This window comes from Lacerta agilis, chromosome 2 (assembly GCF_009819535.1).
Source record: "Lacerta agilis isolate rLacAgi1 chromosome 2, rLacAgi1.pri, whole genome shotgun sequence".
Classification (NCBI taxonomy): domain Eukaryota; kingdom Metazoa; phylum Chordata; class Lepidosauria; order Squamata; family Lacertidae; genus Lacerta; species Lacerta agilis.
In genome coordinates, this window is record NC_046313.1 from 34,390,126 (window position 1) to 34,415,463 (window position 25,338).

At 43.9% G+C, this 25,338-nt stretch overlaps 1 protein-coding gene across 1 annotated transcript in view; it reads right to left on the minus strand.

Annotated features, from left to right (window-relative positions):
• SEPTIN9 (septin 9) overlaps positions 1 to 17,676 on the minus strand; it is a 211,572-nt gene extending 193,896 nt beyond the window's left edge. The window contains exon 1 of the mRNA XM_033139451.1: positions 17,376 to 17,676. Coding sequence (XP_032995342.1) covers positions 17,376 to 17,397 — 22 coding nt within the window. The 5' untranslated portion in view covers positions 17,398 to 17,676. The remainder of the gene's footprint in view (positions 1 to 17,375) is intronic.
• Positions 17,677 to 25,338: the final 7,662 nt, after the last annotated feature.

Sequence of the window (25,338 nt, forward strand, 5' to 3'; positions counted from 1 at the left end):
GTGCCACTACCGAGAAGGCCCTCTGCCTGGTTCTCTGTAACTTGGCTTCTCGCAGTGAGAGAACCGCCAGAAGGCCCTCGGCAGTCTGGACCTCAGTGTCCAGGAAGAACGATGGGGGTGGTAATGGTTTCAATGCACTCTGTCTGGCTTGACCTTCTACCAACACCTCAAGCAACAAAATACCGCAGACCTAGAAGGATTTTGTACCTATGACAACAACTCTTCAGCTAACAGAGAGTGTATGGAAATGGCTTCAGACCCAACCCCAAGCATAGTGCCATGGAAGCACTGTGGTGTAACCAACTGTGGCAAGTATTGTGCCTGGAAAGTGCAAAAGGTAAGTGTGTATGAGCACTTTGTGAGAATTAAACAACACACATGGGCAAAACCAGTCATACAAGTCATACCAATTTGATTGGCTCTCCACTAGAAGGAAGGATGCTGGGTGAATGGACAGAAAATACATGTGTGGTTAGATCCAATTGGTGTTTAGATGAAGGGAGCCCTCCATGGATTAGTTTTGTTCAACCCCATCAGGTCAAATTAGCAAACAACCACCCCTTTATTTCCTCTCCTCTTTCTCTAATATTCTTTGTCTCAGCTCTTTTGCATAAGTCATGTAGAACAACTGCACTGCAAGCTCCTTGTTGTGTTATGTACTTTCTTCTTTTGTGGGCCGCATACAGCACTCAAGACTGAGTTGGTTGCTTAAAGGGTGGGTGGTCCTGCTTTTGAACTGGACATTGGAAAGGGTAATTTTCTGGGTCCCTTCTGACACCACCAGGCATTTTGTGGTCTCCTCAGACCCAGATAGGCAGCAATGAGAAGGCAACGGAGGAGTGGTGCTTCCTCCACTGCTGCCTGGGTGGCAGCCTAAGTCTTCCTTCTGTTTACAGAGATAATATGATTCTCTTGTGCTGTCAGTCCTGGGCAGTTTCCCAGCACTAAAGTTATGCCAAAGCCATCCTACCCTACATTCATCTGTCCATTAATCCTCCCTGCCTTGACTTGCAACTCGCAGAGGGTCCCCCCCCCCTTTCTGTAATTCATGCAGTTGCTGTACATGTCCAGGCACTTGCAACTCAAGTCCTCAAGCCATTCAGTTCTTGAGGGGGTTTGAGGCAACTTGTACTCATTTCCTTTGTTCACCTTGTCATATGAAAATAAATGAAATCTTTTCCCCAGCGCCTTTGATCACCCCAGAGATAACAGCCTGTGGAAGAAACCTGCTACCCACCTGGTTCTGAAAATTTTGCTAATGCAATATTAGAAGAGCAAATTCCTACTACAGCTGTGACCATGGCTTCAGGAAATGAGGCATCCAGTCCAACAAATCTGCCTAGTGAGTATGTGACAAGATTCAGGTTCCCCTTTGCTGTTACCAAAAGCAGCCACTACCCAATTTTTGTCTCCTGTGAGCCCTTGATAACTTCATCTACATAATTGTGTTCCTCCCCAGTCATGGTCCGACAGACCATGAATGGAGTTCATGCTGGTGTGCTTCCTCCTCAACATACCGGTGCTCTGGCTCCCTTCTTCACATTCTGATTGTCACTAGCAACAGTTTGATATAGTGTCTTAATCAGGCATGCTATGGATTCTGCCAACCATAGCTTGCTTCCAAGTGAGAATTTGAAACAATGGTTTGAACAGGTTTTCCAGTTACAGTTTTTAGGCAAACTATGGGTGGCAGTGACCACATGTTGCCTAATCCTGAAGTTAAGAGCCGGCCCACCCATGAAACAGAGTGAAGCAGCCACCTCAAGTGGTGAAAACCCACAGGGTGGTGCTACTGTGGGTGGCCTACCTGCCCCTGTTGTGGCTTATGGCAAGATCTCGTGGAGTTCCATGAGATCTTGCATGATTTCTATGAGACTTTGTGGGGGGTGGAGTACCTTCCTGGTTCGCCTCAAGTGGTAAAATGAGACAGGAAATTGGGCTTATTTACCAGAGCTGGCAAGAATTTCTGGTGTGTGCTACAGCATTGCCCTGCCCCCTCTCAATTTCCTTGGTTTTCAGTCCAAACAAAAATCCCATTCTCCATATAGGAATCCTATTCTCCAGTACTTCTTAGAGGCATCTTATATTTTCACAGCAGCAAGCTGGTTTGGGCACAGACACATTGATGCTCAGACTAAAGACTTACCAATAGTTGCTTTTTAAAAGAGAGAGAGAGAGAGAGAGAGAGAGAGAGAGAGAGAGAGAGAGAGAGAGAGAGAGAGAGAAACTAAGTGTGTGCATTGTTGCATGTAGTAATCACATTTGTGGTTAATTATCAAAGAGGCCTACCATTTTTTTTGAAGTGCTATAAAAACATGCCACCTTTGAACAGAAATGATAGCAGGACAACAGACCCTCCTGTTTCAGTTCCCTGATAAAAAAATTATGTACAACTTAAGCAAAAGACTATAGAAATTCTAGCATTCAGGCATTGCTCCAAGAGACCCCACACACTCAGTGTTGACATACTAGCTAAGGTCCTTTCCATTGTCTTCAAACTTTTATCAGTCATGGTTTAAATGATTTTTTTATCATTCCTCCCTCTCAGATATCATGTGTATATCTGCTAGCTAAACTATCTGGCAACCTAGAGCAGGCATCCCCAAACTCGGCCCTCCAGATGTTTTGGGACTACAATTCCCATCATCCCTGACCACTGGTCCTGTTAGCTAGGGATGATGGGAGTTGTAGTCCCAAAACATCTGGAGGGCCGAGTTTGGGGGTGTCTGACCTAGAGTGTGAGTATTTGGGGAGTATTCTACCACATCTATTTCTTATTAAATTTACTAGAACAGAGTCACATTAATTTGTCTAAGCTGATTTTAAGGCCATCTAAACTGGTGGCCGCCGCCATGTGTTCTGGTAGCAAATTCCATAGTTTATCTAGGCACTGTGTGAAATCGGGTTCTACCCTGAGTAAGAGCACGTGTTGCGGTCGGGGCCTGGCAAGACACTAAATTGACCTGTAGGGAGTGGCTGGACGCTGGCCTTAGTCAGGATTGGTCAGGCAGAGTTACTGGGCAAAGTGAGATGTAGCAATTTGTGTTGGACAGGTCAGCGTCCTTTATAATCCTCTGCACGCAGGGTGATCCCTCTCTTGGCTTCGAGCTTCGGATCACCCACCCGCCCCCCCATTGTTTTCTTAGGCCTCTGCTTTGACCTTGCAACTGCCTGTCATGGGGTCGTCTGCTTTGTAGCAGGGGCCCAGTAGGAATTTTTCCATCTGGCTGATTAGTGGTTGCCTTATGGTTTTTGCCTACTGCAGTAGCAACTTGTCACAACTTGTAAGGTTGGCGGTTAGGCATTGGTTATGTTTTGGATTGCTCGGATGGTGAGGCCCCACCTCCACAATCATGTTTATGTTGGTACAGGGAATTCCGTTAAAGGAATCCGGCGGCTCTTTTGCTTTGTCCGAACCCCAGGTCTGGGGCTAGGGCCATAGGCAGAGCCCCCGGGACCGCTGGTGAGGGGGAGGTTTCGTCCCCAGCCTCCTTAACTCTCCCCAGCTGCATTCTCCCGACGCTGACTGAAGTCAGCAGCTGTCCCGTTTGGACAGATAGTCTGAACCAATGCCTACGCAACCACTCACCAAATTTGTATTTTAATAAAGTTGTGGCCCTAAATTATTTGCCAAAAACCCAAACCAAAATTTATGTCTCTGTGTTTAATTCTTGGGGGGTGGCTTGAGGACCTCGACACGCAAGAAGTACTTTCTTTTGTCTGTGTCCTCAGTCTCCCACCATTCTGTTTAATTTGATAACTTCTCAATATTATAAAAGTGTGGAGAGGAACTGTTACAGAGAGATCTCTTTGCAATAAGGGGTAGAAGCAATGATACTAACAGTAAAGACGCATTTGCAAGAGCTGAGATGCTGAGTCAGACTCAGAAACCGAAATGGTCCTGATCAGCATTAAAGCATGCAACAGGTCAGTTTCAAGTAATGACATGCTGCCAACCATGCCTACATGTTCACCCATTGAGCGGGATCTTTACCAGGAAATTAATCATTGAATGACTGAATAGGAAAGACCACCCACATGAAGACATCCAAGCAGCAACATTTCCCAATGATAAAAGTCCCTGGCAGCTTTAAGCAGCTTAAAAGTTGGCAGCCCTAAATAGCTGGGATACAGTCAGTGTTCCACAGCTGGATTACCTCAGTCATCGTAGCATCTTTCTCATCTATGCCTGGTGTGTTCTGCCCAGACACTGAGGTCCAGTGCCGAGGGCCTTCTGGCAGTTCCCTCACTGTGAGAAGCAAAGCTACAGGGAACCAGGCACAGGGCCTTCTCGGTAGTGGCGCCCGACCTGTGGAACGCCCTCCCATCAGATGTCAAAGAGATAAACAACTACCTGACATTTAGAAAACACCTGAAGGCAGCCCTGTTTAGAGAAACTTTTAATGTGTGACATTTTAATGTATTTTAATATTTGTTGGAAGCCGCCCAGAGTGGCTGGGGAAACCCAGCCAGATGTGCGGGGTACAAATAATAAATTATATTATTATTATTATTATTAAATTATGCATGTTTATTATGAACAGCTGCCTGTTCATAATAAGGAAGATGCAGGAGGTTACCATGGTGGTTTCTGTGTAAGGCGGCGGCAGGGGGGTTGCATAAAAGAAGGGGAGATGGTGGCATGGACATAGGGGTGAAGGTGAAAACAGGTGGAAAAGCAGGGCTGTGAAACAGAATAGTGAAGTGGTTTCAAAAATAGGGATGGGAAGATGAAAAGTGAGCTTCCCAAAATGGTGTGGAAAGGGGAAGCTGTAGGAGGTTAATGTGGGGGGAGTAGCAAGGGGTTTGCAAGCGGAGCACAGTTCCTAGTATATGCATATATTTATGTCCCCAGAATGTGAAACTACATCTGCACCAAGGTGTATTCCCCCCCCCCAAAAAAAGCTGCAGCCCTTTAAGTAGGTTTTTAAAACACATTTATCCAGGTCAACCTTCACATTGTTAAGAGAACTATGTTAAGATGGATAGTTTCTTTTGTCTGTAGGAACTTTATAGTGTTGTTTTATTTGTTTTAACTAGCCTAGGTTTCTAAATGGCTGTTAGCTCTTTGTGTTGTGTTTCCATGCTTTGTAAGCTACCATGCCCAAAAAGCAGCCTACAAACAATTTTATATCAATACATTAATAACAATCATTATTTCCACACTTGATGCATCAGTGCCCTGAAGTGCTGCCCTCACTATCACACACAGCCCCTCCAGACATCCTTCTTATTGTACATTCATGATTATTTATGCTCATGATGGCTGCCAAAAGTTTGGGGTGGAAATACTGCTTCATTTCCAACCAGTGCATGTCCTGTAACTTTCTGCTGAAATCCTGTACTTTTTCATACCACAAACATTCCAGTTTGTGCACATTTGTTGTGGTATTACGCAAGTGTGCCCCTCCAGATGGCAATTATGCAGTACCACTGCAGAAGCATCACAGAACAACCAATGAAGTGGAATGATGTGCAGATAGCTCTCCACTAATGCTCTATTACTGCATCAAGGACTTGTTGCAGTATACACCCGCAATGAAAACATCAGTAAGGAGGTACCATTCAAGTGAGAACTGGTAGAGGATAAGGAGGTAGTTTTCAATGGTAGTGGGACACTGGGGAGCTGGGGAAGATTTAATGGCAGCTTAATTCAAATACTCATATCTGGGCTGCTATCATATCTAGCTTTTCCATAGGAGAACCAGTAACTGCACAGAGTTTCTTTCCCCAACAATAACTGTCATGTTTACACGCAACAATTTTCTGCTTTTTTTTTAGCGTCTCTGCTGCTGTAGGGCTGATGCACAATTTAATATCGGTGGCTTGGTGAGTAAATTGCTGGCAAACTACCCAGCTGAAGTGCTGAGCAGCATCTCAGGGGAGAACACCAGTACAAGCACACTCTGCTGCAGAGGGTCACTGGTGTTGAGAGAGTAATTGCATCTGTTCTCCTAGCCAGAGATGTTGTGCTGAGAGCTCTTTTCAGAGCTCAGCAGACTCCCTATTCTCAAAGCAAGACAATAAGTGAAGAGTTTGTTTACTTTCATCCCAATGTAACTTGTAAAACAAAGTGGAAATAGTTCAGTGACAATAGCCGTGTACACACAACATTTTATTTTAGGATCAATTGAGACAGAGTACTTGTTCCCCCCTATGTAATCCACACACAAGCTAAATCTATTACATTCCCCCCATAAAGCACTTCTTCATAATATACAGTAGTTTCAATCCAAAAATAAAAATTCATTACATATTGATTCTGCATTACACTGCAGTGTGTCCAAATGAAGCTGATACCAGCAGAGGGGGTGTATCCACACCTGCCCAAGGTGTACGCCATGATCACAATCACCACTTTCTTCTTCATTCACCTGGGTCATGTGCAGGGAGGAAAAGGTGTGGATAACCTAATCAAAGAGTCCTCCTGACTTCCTCACGAAGCCTAGTAAGCACTTGTCCAGTTTTGAGAAGGAAGTGGAAGGGCTCTAGGACCATGCTAGAGCCTTGTGCCTCCATCCCAAAGCCATTGCTTTCCTTATCCTGGCTCACTGTTAACAATCAATCCTGTTTGATCTTTGGAAAATGTTTCTCACAAACACTTGTATGTCTGTAGGGACAACATGTACTAGCGCAGGGGTGCCAACTTGACAAAAATATTGGGGAGACCCAGGTAAGGATCACCCTGCATAATTTATCACATGACATGGCATATGCACACCATTTGAATGGCAATGCTCATCAACTTTGGTGGGTGACCCCATCAAATATTTTAGGGGGGTTGAAGGGTCCTTGGCCCCGAGGAGTTGGCTCCTATGTACCTGCATTCAGTGTAACATGTGATGAACCATATTGTGAAATGTACTTCAGAACTGGACCTTCATGGGTTCAAATCACAGCTCAAGTAGAGCTCTAGTGAGGGCACAGCTTGCTAAGAGTGGGCAAAAGGTAGACTGCAAGAGAAGGAGGCATGTTTGTCATTTGTTTTGCTGCCAGACAATAGCTCAGTATTTCTGAGCTAGTCATGAAAAGGTCTTTGCAGTCTCACTGGCTTATATCACGTGCCAAGTTTTGCTGGGTTCATAAAGGACAAAGAGCACTGAGCTGGGCAGAAGGAAGGAACTATTTTCTGAGCAAGGGATTAGTCATCTCTTCAGACATAAAAACGGCACGGCTTTCCGGTTTCCATATAACTTGCAAGTATATACCAGAGATGTGGTGTGCTTTACAAAGCTGCGAGTGAAATTAAAAGCTTTTATACATATGTATACACTTGTCTGAGAAAGAATCAAAATTCAAATTGTCCCCCTTTGAGAATCACCAACAACTTGGGCTTCCTTTAATCAATTCTGACTGTCTTATGCCACTGTTTAAATTTGCTTTGGCAACTCTGAGTAAAAATTCAGATAGATACCCTGCAGCTATGGCTACAGTGCATCTGAAATACTGGGCCATAACTGCAGCAATATCAAATATATAAAGGGGTGCAGATGGCAGCCCTCAGGCCAATTTACACCTAGATGGGATGAAAAGCATGAACTCTCATGCTCCCTCATCTTGTGTATGCCATAATGAGTTGTTCCACCTTGCCTCTTAATTGTTGAAGAGGAAGGCTCACAGAGAAATTATGCAGGTAAAGGGCCATAGTTCAGTGGCAGAGCAGCGCATGCTCTGTGTGCCAGAGATCCCAAGCTCAGTCCCCAGCACCTGAAGGTCAGACTGAGATTGACCCCTTCCTGAAACCCTGGAGAGCCCCTGCCAATCAGTGTAGACAATACAGGTCAGTGGTCTGACTTGGTGCAAAGTAGCTTCCTACATATGCATACAACCCATTTCACATTTTACGCTAAAGGTATAGGGTGTGTGCATCCTGAATAGATCGTGATGTGTGCTCTTACTGTTTATGGAGCAGTTAAATGTGATCACATTTTCAATCCCATTTGTGCCTACAAAAGCTTTGGGGCAGTCCTACTGCTTCTTTCTCAATAGGTGCATGTCCCATAGTTTCCTGCTAAAATCCTGTCAAGTGTCGATTTCCCCTCCCCCACCCACTTCTGTTGTGCTATAGCAACAGAATGCCCATCCAATGATCCAATAGCATTGGGGAGAAGTTGCAGAACCACTAATAAAGTAGAATGATGTCTGGATAGTTCAACATAATCACACCACTAATGCACTATTTTTGCATCAATGACATGCTGCAGAATGCACCCATTTAAAAAGATGTTTTAATATAAGTCTCCCCACATATATCTCAGTCTAAGCAAATCGCCAAATCCGTTCTTATACCTTCTTTTTTCAGATAGTGAACTATTTATTTAGTTATATATTTTTCAATTATTGTATAAGGTATAGCAAGTCTTGTTTTATTATTAAGGGAAGCGATATACAGACAATTGGAAGTCAATTTTTAATTGTTATTTATAATTCTTTGCTTTTTTCCGTGTGTTTTGTTTTTTCATATATTTTTTGTGGATTACTATGTCTAGATTATATGCTTTTTGGGGATTTTTGTTTATTTGTTTCTATTGGTTGATTTGATATGGTTGTATTTTATAAGTTTGAAATTAAATAAAGCTATTTTAAAATTAAAAAAAGAAGAAGATGATGATGTTGAGGGGCCCATAGTGGGAGTCCTGTTTTCCTCACATTGTGTACAGATTGCCCATTCTGATAAGTGCTTGAACTGGCTCTCAGTCTCTGCAGAGCTCATTACACCCATTACCAATTATCAGGGAAAGCGCTGTTCAATGCCTGGTACTGATCGCTGCAATCTCACCCTTGTGTCTGCAAGCTATCAGCCCTGTGAGGTTCCAAAGAGATAAGGAATGGAAAGGAAGGAAGTGTGAACATAGCACACTATCCCTTGCCCACTGAATATCCCCTGGTGTGCCTTAGCCCTGGGGACAGGAGTGCCAGCTTGACCCCGCAACTGTGGGTGCCCAGGGCTGTGGGTGCCATGCAGCGTGGGTGGGTGCCCTGACACTGAAATCTGTGGATGTCCAGCCCCTTCATGGGGAATTTTGTGGGTGCTCGGGCACCCAAGGCCCCGGGGAGTTGACACCTATGCCTGAGGAAATGTTGCCAGCACTGGGCACAACTGGTCTCTCTTCTCAAGAAAGCATTACCAAGATAGTGTATGTCTACTTCAGGTACTCATATAGACCATGCTGCCTTCGCCCCGCCCCACCCCAATTATTACATAATTGGCAATCCTTGCTACATTCAGTTCATGGTCGCTGCATAGCACTCTACCAGCCAACGTTCTTTAACAAAGCCCTACAAATATATCCTTATTCCTACATGCCATTATCTTATTTCTAGGTGCCCAGAAGACCAACCAGGTGTCAGAGAATTTTTAGTAGTCTTGCTCAAGGAGTTTGATCTATCTTAGGTAGATAATAAATATCCATATGCAGCTGCATGTAGCCTTTCTCCTGCAGATAAATGATTTAACAAAAGCAAAAGCTTTGTGGAAAAGCCAGATCCTTGCTGGCAGGGCTAATGGTGGAGCAATCCTGATGATAAATCCCAGTAATACTTCCTCTTCTGATGTTATAAAGTGGAGGGGGGAATCATGGTATGATGAACTATTGAGCATATAAGTTTTACAGGAATTTAAACAAGACTAATCTCAGTAAAAGATTAAGCCGGTGAAATGATGACACACGAGAAGTCAAACACAATCTATATGAAGAAATTATAAGGCCCTGTATATGAACATGCAAAACTCAAAAATCCTATCTAGTGAAAAAATCCTGCAGCAAAGATTTCTGGAAGGAAAAATGGTGACGTGTATAAAGAAAATCAGAATAGATTGAAAATCATGTATCTACGTAAGAGGCACCATTTGTGAATATTAAAGTAGCTGCGTACATTAATAGAAAGCTGTGTAAAGCAGTAACTGAGTTTGTGCTTTCACAATCTGTGCTGGCTGGTTTTGGGTCTCAGCATAACTTGACTCTGCCCCTTGATTGCCATATGTGCATAATATGCACCTCAGCTGCAGGGCTTGACAGCAATACTCTCACCCATGGCATGGGCCTTCATTGATTAAAAGGTAGACGGGACCACTGATTTAGTGATCAGAAGGAGCAGTCACCACCCCCTCTCTCTTTTTAAGACCACGATAACATGATAACGTATAGATTAACCCCCTGGCTTCTCCGCACAATGAGTAGCTAAAATGAATAAAGTGCCCTATGTTCTGGCTGTGTATACAAAGCCCCAAATCCTTTTGCTTCAATTTAAAACAAACAAACAAACCTGTTCATCATGCATCAATAAATATTGCTAGAGCTAGTATGAAAAAAAGAAAAAGAGAAAAAAATAGTTGCACCATATATTCTCAGCATGCACTGCTCCTTAACCATCAGAATCTTGAATGAATTCAAGAAGGGCAAATTTCCTCTCCTGTTCTGAAGCAGAGACCCTGAGAAATCCTAGAATTGCAAAATGAACACCACAAATGCTTGGACGAGAGCTGGAAAATGAGTACTTATCAGTGTCAGTAAATGACAATCAGTGGTATGCAAGGAGAAGCCAACAAAGGTATTGAATAAATAAAGGAGCCCATCTTCTTAAGAGCCAAGGATGTGGTGAAGCAACAAGGGAGGTGGATCCCCACAACTGGAAGGTTTCTGGCCCAATGGTAGAGGGTCTTACCCACTGAAAGGTCAGAAGTCAAGAACAGAGCAAACCAGACTGGCTGTTCAGCCACAAGAAAGGAAATTACTCATGTAGGAAGCTGATAGGTGATCCATGTGAATTGGTTAGATTTCATAATCCTAAAGTCTCCAGGCAAACATGACCAAGCACGGTGGCTTTTGTTTACTGGCTGAAAAATGTAACTATGCTATCAACTCATCAAGAGAGGCAGTTACTCGAAACAAGGGCACAGTGTTTTCCACGGCAGAGAATGGGTGCTTTTTAGTGGAGGGATTGGAAGAGAGAGAAGTGATGTGTGGAAAGAGAGGAGAAGAGAGCTGACCTTTAATATGTTGTGGTCAATTCCAGCTGCAAACTCAGGCTGTTCTAGTCCATGTGACTTTACAAAACTAGGCCACAGGAATTTCTTCTTGCTCGCTAAAGGGAAAACATAAAGCTCTTTCTCTGGATAACATCTAGTGGCCACTCCCAGATTAAAAGAAGCCATCCCTCACTGCCTTGCCTGCTCTCTTCCTATGATTTCAAGGATAAAGCTTGATTCTTTGAAAGCAAACAATCTTTTATGTGGAGGATGTCTAGATTGGAGCAAGCTAAATTGTGAAAGATAGATGAAAAAATACCCAAGCAACAAATCACAGGTTGGATTTTGCAAGCTGAAGCAAAAATAAATCAGAAGCTGAGCTGAGGTCTGGCAGACTTGCAGAGTTTGTGGCTCAGGTGCCAACCTACAGTAATTTTAAACTTCCTTCCAACAATTAAAATATTTCTGCAAGGTGAGCTTTAATGGCAAGTCCCAGAGGCAGTTTTCATCCACTATATGCTCCTTGCCTGCTGCATCATCCCACACATTTAAATTTCCCAATTTAGAAATGCCTAAATTAGGGAGGATCAGTGGTTCCCGGTATTTTCCAAGTACCAGCATTGTGGAAGAAGAATTGCCCAACATGTCTTGCAAAGGAAGACTGTCACTCTTCCATTGTTCTCCTATGTAATCACATATTATGTCTGATATAGACTGCAGATAATGCATATGGTGGGGCATGGGAAAAAGTCTACGACGACAAATAAAAAAAAAAGTCTTATCCCTTGCCCTCATACTTAATAAATGTTCTCAGGAGATTTGACAATCCAATTTCTCTCCTGATGAGTGAAAGGCAGCTCTCAGTAAAACTGTTCCCTTCAGAATTTGAGTTATTTCCATAATCAGTGAAGATTTTCCCACAGACACAAAAGCTCTTTCAGCAAGGCCTTATAGGCTTGGCCATTGGGTTTATTCTTCATTTGGCCTCAAGGATTAGGTGAAAATTGGTGCTTTCCTTTTTTTATTGCATTTAAGGTACACTAAGCATTCCGCCTCCAACAGCAGTTAACTAAGACTCAAAGCCCAACTAACTTGTTTCTTGAGCTAGACATTATTATTAGAATTTCAATCAACACAATAATCAAGACAGGAAAATGTATTTTTTTATTAGAAACAATAAAACGGGATAAATGTATAACGATTGCTCAACTTCTGGCAATTTAACTGGCCAAGACAGGCTTCTGCAGGCTCCTTGCCAGAGTGATGAGTAAGATGGCATTGGCACAGTGGTAATACTTTCTTCACCAAGCTATGGACAGTTAGTGTAAAATATAAAACTAGCTTCATATCAAAATATTCCTCATTAATCTGAACAGAAGTTTCATTCATCTTTGGCATCTAGCAGCGTACTGTGTTGCAAGGGGCAACTGTTGTGGTTGGCAAGGTCCAGCTGTTCTGATTGACTATTTTTAGTGAGCAAATCCAGCACAAAAAACAAGCAGTTGTTAATTTTGCAATCACTTTTTTATCATTTAGCAGTTGTTTCAGATTCCATATCAGTAGCAATTGTTGCACAATAATGAATTATGAAGGGATCATTGTCAAACAGTGGGGAGGCAACAGCTGGAGTTCTTCAGGGTATGGCTCCAGAACTGTCTCTGCTTAGTGTTCTTGGTATGCATCCAGATGGCATTGTTGCCCATAGCTGCTTAAGCACTGTAGACCAGAAGTAGGGCAGAAGATACCTCCAAAGAAAAAAAAAGAGGTCCCGACTAATGGGAGTGGGGTTAGTTATGCTACAATGTCAGCTTGGAATGTTGCATTTAGCCTGCTGCCATCTAGTGTAGCACAGTCCCTGTGTGGTTTGTGGTTGCCGGGCATGCCAAATATGAATATATGAAGCTGCTTTATATAGTGAGTTAGACCTTTGGTTCATCTATCCCAGGATTTACTGTAAGCAGCAAGTGGCTGTCCAAAATCAACTCCCCGGCATCTTAAGTGGAGATCTTTTTCAACCCTGTTATATTATATGCCTGTGTTGGAGATGCCAGAGACCCTGTACACGCAAAGCCTGTTTTCTACCAATGAGCTACAGACTCTTTGGTTTGATATTTGCAAAGCCCTCCATTTGGAAGAACTATTGTTTGAATGACCCAATAATGCACTGAGCAGATTTTCAAGTTGTCACAAAATGTGCATGGGCTATGAGCAATTTTGAGGAAGAATTTGGGATCCACCAATTACACTGATAACCTAAAGGGTTAGATGAATGAAGTTAAGCAAGAATTTTACAGTGCTCTGTCTAGCAGAAAAAGCAAACATCACAAGCAGAGCCTCTGAATAGGTAGCAGAGCTGTTGAGAACCAGAGTGGAAGTGGATACATGCTAAATGAGATGAAGGAAGGCGCTTACCCAAAATCCTTCATGAGTTAGAATCAGAAGGAAACGTGCCAGCCTTTTATACCGTGCTTGGTTCCATTATACCCAATATTTACTGCTGCAAAAATTCAGGAAACCAGTGGCCCAATTACAAAACTTGTCATATTTTCAAATGTGCTGATTTTGGAAGACTTTTGTAAATATCCAAATACCTGGAACAGCCTCCTTCACCCACGTTATCAAGGTTATGCATCATAATCCTCAAGAGACTAGGTTCTTAGGACACTTGTTCTGGTGGCCAACTGTGGTATGTTATTCCTGTATCCTACTTTACAATGATGTGCTCTGTGCTTTGAAACACTGACAAGGAATTTACTCATGTCCTTTTAAATACATCCCAGGCCATTTGGCCATGCTGTACACTTCCAAGACCTCTACATAAATCAGACCCAGTTCCCAGTTCCTTGCTTGGCAAAATAAGATGCGGATTATTGTATCCGGAAGAGTGGAAGTCCATAAAAATCCTGCTACAATTTAGCTGCTGACTACCAAAAAGCATAGTTACGCCTGTCCACTGTAATGTGACCCAGCCTTCAGACAATCAGAGTTGTGGTTACCACTCCAGGAATTAATGAATAAATACAGCTGATCAGTTTCACAGTAACAGTAATTATTCTTCCTGCAATGAACAGGGCTCTATTATTGGTATATGCCAAACCAATCTTTACTTGCCAGTCTAATAGATAAGCTAGCTTTCAGGTCACATATTACTTTATTATTAGGATTCTCCCAGTTTTTCAGAACTGATTGTCTCTTGCAACATAATTAAACTGGAATACTGTGAGTTCAGACTGTACAATCATTCAGGAGAATTCCAGTGACTCAGTATCTTTGCAAGAACAAATTCCAAATTCTGTTAATAGAGGATTGTTCACTGCATGGTTCAAAGGCTTGACTGCTCTGAGTTGGTCCCATGTCAGGAAATACATACTGGATCTGATTTATGTACAGGTTTTAGAAGTGGACAGATGGTGCTAGTGTTTTGCAAGCTAGTGGCTACACAGTTTATTTCTGTTTATTCAGAAGAATTTATAAACTGCCTAAACAATCCCTACACAGTCATTTTAAACCATTATTAACATATAAATAAAACCAGAAAAATTTAAGAGCAGGTATACACAACTAGTTTTCATGTCCAGATAATGAATGGCTCTATCAATTCTCAGGTATTGGTTTGCTGACAATCTATAGGACATGTCCAAGATGTACTAATGAGAAAGGCAGAGTGGTACAGTGGTTACAGGGTTGGACTAGGACCAGGGAGACCCAAGTTCAAATCCCCACTTAGCCATGAACCAGTCAGCATCTGTCAGCTTAGCCTACTTCACAGCAAATGTTAACAGTGGAGGAAAGAGTGATGGCACACCACACAAAACTCATCTGAGGAATAGTGGGATACAAATGAAATAATCCTTGATGAAAGTCTCCACATGATTTAGTTGTGATTGCTGCATCGCAGGGGGTTGAACTTGATGACCCTTGGGATCCTTTCCAGTTCTGCAATTCTATGATTCTATGTGATGGTGGTTCCATTTTGTTGAGTTCACATATAAGTCAATGCAAACTAGTTTTATTGTACATGTATTATGGACTGCCAGCAAGCCAAGACCTGAGTGGTCATAATGAAAAAATAAATAGCAGAGCACCCTGATTAGATGCAGTTGCACTAGAATGCACTCAAATGATGCATGCCCAGAACAGCAACTCACATAGGGGCAAGCTCATTTGAGAGCTGATAGATCTTACTCCTATGTACATGAATGCCTTGTCTCTTAGAAGTTCAAGAAACACATCACTAGAATTTTAGGAGCCTCTCTCCTCCCCTTCACAGAGCCATTCCTTTCGGGGGAGAGTTACTGTAGTTTCTGGCTCTGCAAATAGTTGTGAGATCATAGTACACTCTTTGCCAAAGTGTGTGATAAATCTGAGGCTGTATTACAACATGCTCTCTTCTGCTAACCAGCATATTTCTGAGCATCCAAAAACACTAAGGAAATGAAGTCTAGTGAGAAAAAAAAACTATCTACATCGCCTTCTGTCTGTGTCAGCCTGATGAATAATGACCACTAATATAAGTTTCCAACCAACAACATAAAAATTCCTTGCATTGCTAATAAGCTGGAGAGAAAAACAGGCCATTGATTCATTGGCTACCGGTGTCATAACAACTCAAAACGAAGAGCTCTGCTACCATTTGGGCAAAGATGTTGGCGTTGCCCCTAGCAACCACCTGGGCCTTCACACAGTCTTGTTTGCTGTAGTCATGTGGGATTTATTTCTAAGAAACTTCACAGGTCACATACAGTTCAGGGCAGCTAACATTGATAGCCTGGACCCTTACTCACAGCAGAAGAGAAATATGAGCACTTTGCTGACCGTTGTGGAATTTTGCAAGTACCTCGCTGAGATTAAAAAGATTCCTATTTCCGTTATGGAGACCTAACTTCACTTTAGCCTTTGGTCCAATTCTTTTGCTGAACAAACAAGAAGTAAAGTCAGCAGGCATAGAGATGTAGAGCTTCTTTCACCTACATTGCCTGTTCTACATTCATCTGACCTCTAAGGCCCCATCTGCCCTATACATTCAAAACAGTATCATACCACTTTAAACAATCATTGCTTCCTGCAAAGAATCCTGGGAAGGCTCTGAGAATTGTTATGCGACCCTATTCTGCAAACTACTGTTCCAAGAAGTCTTTGGAGTAAGCCATGACTGTTTAAAGTTGCATGAGATTACTTGTGGTTAAGTAATTTCCTCAGTATGTATTATATGCAAATGCGTGTAGGTGAACCACAATGGCCTCTCTTTATTTCCACAAATAGGAAGCAAACATGCATTTAAAACTCCACAGGTAGCCTCTGACTGGGATGCAATTTGCAGCAGTAACAGGTAGTGAAAATATAAAGCTGCCCCTCATCTCTGCTTGCTGCTGCAAATCGCCCACATTGTTTTTCCTTAGGAGGGAGGGAGGCCACCAGTGTTCAGTTGCACAATGTGGAGTCAGGCCAAGACACCCTGACATCTGCTCTGGTTTCCTTTGTACCTGCCAATTTATATTGTCCCAACTTTTTTTTTTAAGCTTATGCCAGTTGACTCCTTAGCATGCAGGGCATTTTCAGTTTCAAGTAACACATGCTCATTTAAATTAACTTAGTGATTTCCAGTCCCTACATCTCCAGAGTGAGGAGATCCATTTGACAAGCTCCTAGTCCTCAGAGTTGCAGAGAAACTTTAAAACAAGTACACAGTTTATACTGAAAGTTTAGGGTTGCTTCTCATGAGTTTGATTCTTGTTCTACAACATATTTTCCCATGTGGTGGAAAACATAATATATAAAGAACCTCATACTGCAACCCATGAAGCTGCCCTATAGAACCATGAGAAGTCACAGTAGGGATTCCAGAGTTCAACAAGTAAGGGCTACTACCACCAGCACTCTCACTTCCTAGTCTTTAGTCTGTCTCCCTTCCCCTACATAGTCTTCCTCTGCTTTGAAGCCTAAGCCCTCCAAAACTAGCAGGGTATAGGGGGTATGGGTGGGGGAGACAACTACCATTTTAAAACACTAATTGGTTCACATTCAAACTGTAATCTGGAATAAATTCTGGAGAGATACAGCAGCAGAATATACATGTGCCTTTTTTTTTTACTGGTCTAAGGATTTAGTTTCTAATCCTAACCCCCACTTACCTAGAAGTAGGTCCCACTGAATTCAATGCAATGTAATTCTGAGCAGACCTGGCCAAAGTTTTCAGACTTCATATGCCTATTTCCCCCATCAGTTTTTGCTGCCAATGCTTTCCCTATTTCCCTACAGCAGGCAACTTTGAACTTTCCAGAGCAGTTAACCCACACAACAGATAAAACGAAACGAACAACCCAGGCTCTCTCTCTCTGTGTATGCACCAAGAGAGCCCAGGTGATGGATGCAAAGCCCCTGAAGAATCATTTCCCCCTCTGCTCACCTGTGTTTGATGTCTTCCTCATGCTGCTCTTGTCCCAGCTGTTACATAGGAAGCCAGCAAAGTTTCTTCAAGATACTCCGACAAATAATCCCCAGGGTGATCTGCGTCTGCTTTATAATCCTTTTGTTCCAGCAGGCAGGGCTCAGCAGGGAAAGTGTACTCCTCCTACGTGTTACATGCATACACAGACACAGTTGCAGCTGAGGAGGGAGCCCACAGCACTCCCATTAATTAGAACACACCTTTCCTAATCTGATGTGCAGTCATGGGGTTGTTCCAACTAGGCTAAAGCTGAAGGAGGCGGCTAGCGGAAGAGCTCAGCTGCTGCGGCAGCACTTTAACCTTTTCCCCTCTGTGAGCAAATCAGGCTTGGTGCATGTCCCTGCCTCGGAGATTCCCTTCAGGTTTAACCTGTGTGCTTTGGGGGAGGTATTCTGACTCCCCACCCACTGGGTCCCGCACCCACCCACTGGCTTTTTTTTCTGTGTGTGCCTTGTTCCCTGCTCCTCCCCATAGCTCAGGTCAGAGTTAGGTCTAGAGGCAAGCAGGCACTAGTTCAAAGGACATCAGGGCCTGTCTAGCTGTTTACGGTAAACACAAAGCTCCTCTTTCCCCTCTGAAAGGAGAGACTTGCACAAGGCTGCTGGTTACGTAAGCACATTGGTTCAAATCCTGTAGTGTTGACTTAGGAGACTACGTGTCTGTATGCAGCCAGTCATTGTTTGGAGGGAATGCCAGGCAGCTACTTTAGGTATTGTACACACTATACCTTGAAGGCACCATTGAGGCACTGTTCTTTCCCTCCAAGAACTCTGGGCACTGTAGTTTACCCCTCACAGAATTACAGCTCCCAGCAACACTTAACAAGCGACCAAACACAGAATTCTTGGGGGGGGGGGATATCTTTCGAGAGTGTGCTTTAAAGGTATAGTGTGTCCACAACCTTAGTTTCCACATAACACCACCACTAATATTTTATTTAAAGGAGGCTTGGCGTACCTGAGCACCTTGTGTGACATCTGATCTTTTGCAGATTGTGTGTGTGTGTGTGTGTTTGGGGGGAGGGCAGGGAAGACACCTGCAGTAAATTGCAAGTAATTGGGAATCAGGAAAACAAGAGTGAAGAGATGGGAAAACATTAAAAGTAAGGAAAGGGTCTGAAACATTATGGGTCCTGTTGTTGTTGTTTTAAGATGAAGGAAAGGCAGTCATTGCCTGAGCTAAAAAGGGTGAGCTGCTCTTGCAGCATTCACAAGAGATACCAGCTTGCTCATTTTCATTTTAAAAAAAATATTCAGCCTACTGGGAGGGTTTTTCTACTTATGCATTCATGCATGCCAGTTTCTGGCTGCTAGAATTATATGGTAAAACCAGGATTAGAGGGGAAAAAGGCTGCACTATTTTATTTTATTTTACTTTTATACAGGCATGCCTCAGGGATATTGCGGGTTCAGTTCCAGACCACGGCAATAAAAAACAAATATCACAATAAAGCAAGTCACACACATTTTAGACTTTAAAAAAAAATCAATTGAAAAGGGATGTGCATATCATTCATCTTCATCTTCAAGTTAATAAAAATAACTTGAATGTGGGCAAGCGATTTACTCAGGAGGAGCATCCACCCCACATCCCTATGCAAGAAAAGAGGGGGAACCCTTGCATTGACTTTATACCAGAAGAACAGGAATCTGTGTAGAGGACAACCACTATTAAGAAGGTACAACTGTCTCACCCTGAAAGACACAGCCCACAAAACCTTCTGTATCTTTAGTAGGTCTGTAAAATGGGAAATTTCAGCACATGGACCATGTCACTCAGGGATAAGAAAAGCTCCTCCTCCTGTAATTCTCTCTTCTGCCCAACTAAGAAAAGCGCACAAGCCTTGTCCTCACGAGAAGATGCACAGAATCAATTGGTGCAGCAGAATCCCAGCACAGTAAGGTAAAGAACCCCTGGACAGTTAAGTCCGGTCAAAGGTGACTATGGGGTGTGGTGCTCATCTCGCTTCATGCTGAAGGAGCCGGCGTTTGTCCACAGACAGCTTTCCAGGTCGTGACCAGCACAACTATACCGCTTCTGGTGCAACGGAACACCGTAATGGAAACCAGAGCGCACAGAAACAACGTTTACCTTCCCGCCATAGTGGTACTTATTTATCTACTTGCACTGGTGTGCTTTCAAACTGCTAGGTTGGCAGGAGCTGGGACAGAGCAACAGGAGCTCACCCCATCGCCCAGATTCAAACTGCTGACTTTCCAATCAGTTTAGACCACAGCGCCACCTGTTCACTTTGCAGCACAGTATGGCAAAGGTGGCCAGTTACCTGCTACTAAAGGACTAGAAACATCTTTTGAGGTCAGCTGTTGGCAGATAAAGCCACCAGTGGCTGCTAACTACAATGGTTATTGTTCTCCCTCCAATGAAAATCATTTTCTGGGAATGACAAGTGGGGAGAGAGCACCACTGTGCTCAGGTTTACCACAGGCACTTGGTTGGTGACTGTGAAAACAGGGTGCTGGATGAGGTGGGGCCCTTTTGGCCTGATCCAGCGGAGCTGTTCTTAAGTTCAGTGCCCCTTACAGAGAAGGTTTTAATTTCTCCCATTCTGAGTAATTTAAGTTACAGATTTTATTTTTTTTAAGGTGGTGCCATTTAGAACAGTATAAGATCCAGTCTGAATTCTGTACGTGACTACTCAATGGGTGAAGAATCAGGCTTCCCTCTCATACACCTCAAATAACATCCCAAGGGTTTGTCCCCCTTTCACTTTTAAAAACTGGGACTTTTTCTAATTGCAATGGATTAGTTCTTATTACTTCTAATCTAGGCCAGAGACCTGGCACACTTTCCCCCTTCCTGAGGCTGAAGCAAAAAAAAAATGCAGTAGTTTAGGAATCGAAAAAATATCAGAGGCCACATGACAAAGATTGTTTTCGTTAGGCTGCCTGGATGGCCGAATTGTCAAGAGGCTCAGCACTTTTGCATAAGAGGACAAGTTAATGTTTAATATAATACAGATCCCACCAGCCTCAGATAGGCAAGTCATTTTAGAACTTTTTTACACCTGACTGTTTCATAAGATGAGAGAGGAAATTCACACAGTTTATTTTAAAAAAACTTTTTTGTGAGGGGTGGTGTTCAAAGCAATGGCAGCAGGCAAGGTATAGCATGGGGGGGCAGAGGGGTGGTGACCCCGGGTGCAAAATTATGATAGAGCCACTACCATGTACCCCATGACAGGCTCCCTCAACGTGGTTGAGCTTCTGCCACCTTCTGGAGCTGCAAGAAGGCAAGCCAGGCACAGGCCAGGCCTTTGGAGCTGGGGCGGCACCTTCCTACCCCAAACCCTGGAGTAGCTTTGCAATCGTCTTTTTTCCCCTTTTAACAACGCAAAACGTGAATGTTTAAACAGAGGAAAGGGGCCAGTGACCCTTCCAACATGGAGCGTATGGCTAACATGCAATTTACAGGACTGAAGAACATCACCACTGAAGAACATGCTGTGACTTCTCTTTAAATATTATATATTCAAACTCAAGTGTGTGTGTGTTTGTTTGTGTGTGTGTTTGCATAGTATGTTGTGATTACAAATCACAAGGCTCATCCTCCTGGTGTTTGTTTGCCTATTACAAATATTTAATAAACCACTCTTCAGCTTGAGGGCTCCCTGAACAGCATTTCACCATTGAAAAACAATGGCAATCAGATTTGAATACATTAAACACGTGCTCTTCAATATGAAACTGCTGGGGAAATCCCCCCCCCTGAGTTTTGGACTGTATCATCATGAAGACGTGGATGACACATAACTCTTGTCTCTCATTTCCCAGGGATACTGCTGTGGTCCTGAACACCTGATGTGGAGGTGGTCCTGGGATGGATGGGGCTGAACCAACTTAGGCTGAATCTAGGTAAAATAGAGGTACAAAGAAACATGGGGAACTGCCTTAAACTGAGTCAGACCATGGGTCCATCTAGCACTGTATTGTCCACACTGGCTGGCAATGGCTCTCTAATGTTTCAGGTGGGGAGTGTCTTCTCCTGGACCTATCTGGAGATAACAGGGATTGAAATTGGGACCTTTTGCAGCACAAGGTCTACCAATGATCTACGACCCTTCCCTTACCTCCTTATCTTGATTGAGTTTCAGAATGAATCAAGATTCAGCACTTTACCTGCTCTGCACTGTTCGGGGGAGGGGAAGCCTACAACTCTCCCAATTCAACCAGAATTCACACCATAACATCCAAATGCTGCCCTTAACATTCAGATTTAATCCCATGTCTGCCCCAACCTGTTTGTACTCTTCCAGGTTCCACTCCATCTTTCCAGGTTCAGGTTCTGCCTAGGCTCCACTGTTCTGGCTCTTGCCTTCTGACATTTAAAATAAACATTTTGTTTTCCAATGAACATACTGTTATGTGTGTGCCAGACCCCTATAATCCTAGCTAGCAAGTGTTAAAAACCAGGTTAGCTTCCTGTTGAGGCAATCACCTGGGTGATGGGCCATTAAGAGAACAATGGAAAGGAGGCTGTGTGTCAGATGAAGAATGGGTGGGACCCCTCTTCCAGCTTTTAGAATGAGAGCATAGTTTGCTGTGATGTTACCTAGAAGCTGGATGCAAAAGCTGCAGGCTGGAAAGGCAGAGAGAGCCATGGCTGATTTCTGCTTGAATCTAAGGCTACGGCTTTGGAAGAAACAAGACCCTTTGGGGTTTTTAATGCTGTGAACCCCTCCATCATAGGCTCAGGTTGTATATATGTGTAATTAAACCATATTTCATAAAGACACCACAGTCTCTGCTGTGCCTCATTTCCAAAGGAAACATAAAGTGCCTGGAATCTCACACTGCTCAGAGATGGGGTGGCATGCAACACTGCCAACAAATACAAAACAAAATAAAAATGATACAAAGCGCAGATCCCACAAAGACTTTCAATTTGGTTCAGCCTAAGGTGTCTTTCTGTAAATGTTCCTGGATCACCACAGGCAAAAGCCATGTTGCTCCCAGGCATTTTGAAATAAAAAAATGCATTGTAACGCTTAACAAATTGGCCTATTGTGCAGCTCAAATGAAGTAAGTCACATTATCTCTTTATTTCTTCATGAACTACAAGAGCCAAATATTTAGCTTTCTCCCTGCTTTCCCCTCACATTTGTGCCTGCATGCTGTGGTACATGCAGGAGTTTCAGAAAGGACTCAGCAGAATTGTCATGTGTTCCATCAAAGGCTGAAGAGCAGAGTTAGGAATCTTCCAGAGATCCTCCAAGGGGAAGAGCTGGATGTCCTCGCCCCTCATTAAAGAGAGGCAGGAGAAGAAGAATGAAGGGCAGATGAATGGGGAGGATAACCAGGGGCAAAGGAGCAACAGGTCAGCACTTCGGGGCCATTAGCTGCCAAGCAACTTTCATCATATGTGGGAAATGGCTTTGCTGATGGATGTGAAGATGGAAAACAGAGTGATGGGGCTGTAAATCACCCACATCCCTCTCTCCAGCGCTGTGTTTGTTTTACTTCTGGGCCTGCCAGCTCCATTCCAGCACACACAATACCTTTTTCTTCCATGGTTACATGGCTGGAGGGTGCTTAGAAAGTTTTCCACCCAACTTATTTCCTTGTCAGGCTCACTTTGGCAGATGAGCAGGATGAAAGGAGAGCTGCCAAAGCAAACAGTAGGCGGTGCTGTGCCATCCAGCCCACTGGCAGAGAGGAAGAGTTAAAAACACCTAGAATATCAAGTGGAAGAGGATGCAGATAGGATAAAGTAGTTGCAAAGGCAGGAGATACCAGCTGCAGTACTCCAAATAAATGGCTTGGACTGCCACTCCCAGGGGCTGATGCGACATCTGTGGGACACCAGGTTGGCAATGTCTTCTCTATGGGGCCTCTCCCAGCCACAGCTGGTGGGCGATCCCATCTGCAGCCTTGGGAATGGATGGATGGGCAATGGACTTGCCCTGTGTATTTTGGTAAAGCCAGAAAGCCTGTTGTGGTCCTGAGTCAGCAGAAAGGGGCCTCAGCTAATTAAATGAGCTTCACAGTATTTCTTAGTGAGCCAGTAAAGCTCAAACACAGATGGCTCTATTATAGAGTTCAAATTAATTATGTATCCTGGGGTATGTTGCCACCAAGCCCTTGAGCAGATGCCAGCCATGCTGATTTGCTACCAACCCCTTCAAGTAAGCAGTTCTGCAACTGGAATGATGACAACGACACAGATGCAACTTCAAGCCATCTCTGTGTGGCTGGTTGTAGGTATGAGTATGTTTTGCCTTGGCATTCAAGAGACAGAACTCATTCTTCTATGGAGTCAGTCCTAAAATTGAGGGTGGGGTGGTTGTGTGTGTTTTCAGTCTTTTAAAAATGAATTTCTGATCAGATTTGCAAGCTGGATCTTTTAGCATCTCAGCTTGAAAAAGGACACTGCATTGTCCACAGATTCTGGCAAACTGCAGGAGACTTGGAGGAGGACTGATTAGTCCATGCAATGTATTACATGTGCTGGTAAATGCAATGTGGATGCAATGAGGGCAGTGATGGAGCTTCATGCTCCAGCACTGGGGTGGGGTGGGGTGGAGAGCAGGTGGGAGCAGGGCTGGTGCACATCCTGGGGGCGTGGTGCGCTGCCCACAGGGTCATGATGCGCGTCCTGGGGGTGTGGCGCCTAGCATGGGCGGGGGGGGGGGCAGCCGCGATGGCACCCCACCAGGTTCGCACTTCTGGGGGTGGTGTGCTCCCCCCGCACTCCTCTTCCTCCGCCAGTGAATGAGGGAAGGTCGGCAACTAGCATGCTTTGTCCCAGCCTTTGCTAATTTGGTGCCTAACAGATGTATTGCGCTACAACCCCCGTGAGCCCCAGCCAGCATGACCAATGGTCAGGGATTCTGGGATTTGTGGCTCAAAACATCTGGCACTCTATATAGGCACTCTAGGGGTTGCCATAACCTTGCATGGAGACACATCAGTGTGTATTTTTCAGCATCATCAGTTTTTCAGGAAAATCAGAACAAAGTACCGGGTACGTATTATTAAAGGCTGAAGGGATTAGGCGGAGGAAGCAGCAAACATAATATGTACTATTCTTTTATTGCAGAAGGTTCCCTCCCAGGGCCTGTAGTCCAAAACATTTGGAGGGCACCAGGCTGCCCCAAATCTTTCCAGCAGCAGTATAACATATGACTGCTTGTGTCTCAGGCCAGTCAAGGAGATGGCACCTTTAATTTTCTGTCTGTACACCCAACAGCTCCAAATGGAGGCGATTTCTCTCGCTACCAGCCAACCGCCTCCAAAGAACCAGGGAAGTCCTCTGTCTGCTTTTTTTCAAGTTTTGTTGTGGGTGCACTCTGCTGCATGGAGACAGCGTTGCTCTGACAGATGCGTGCATGGATGGCTCCTGATGGGAAAATAGCCTCAGAACTTGGACGCGTTTCAGGAGGAGCTCATGGAACCGCCTTCCTGCTAGCAGCTGCAGAAACGGACTGGCGTGGAATTTCCTTCCCATCGCCAACTGCCACTCATTCCTTTGATCTGAGGGAGAATAAACTGCCATCCTCTCAGAAAGCCACAAGGTGTGTGTGTGTGTGTGTGTGTGTGTGTGTGTGTGTGTGTGTGTTATTAAAAAAGATTGCATGCCCTTTGGAATCTACCAGGGTTTTGTTGACTCACTGAGGCCCAGGAAGGGAATGGGATTCACCTGAGCTGGCAAGTGCCTTATGCTTCTAGGTTGGTACACATGAGCACACACAACAGGCAAATGGGGGGGGGGATTGGTCATGGGACTGGAAAAGTGGCCCCTAGAAAATGGATGTTCTGTTCGCTGTTGCCTTGCTTCAAGAGGCAGGTTGGGGCCACAAGGTTCTGAATCCATTGCCCATAGCAATAAGTGGACATCACCACGGCCTTAAATCTGTGGTCTTCAAATCCTGGTTCTGAATAAGGTAGCTTCCAGCTGACCTGTA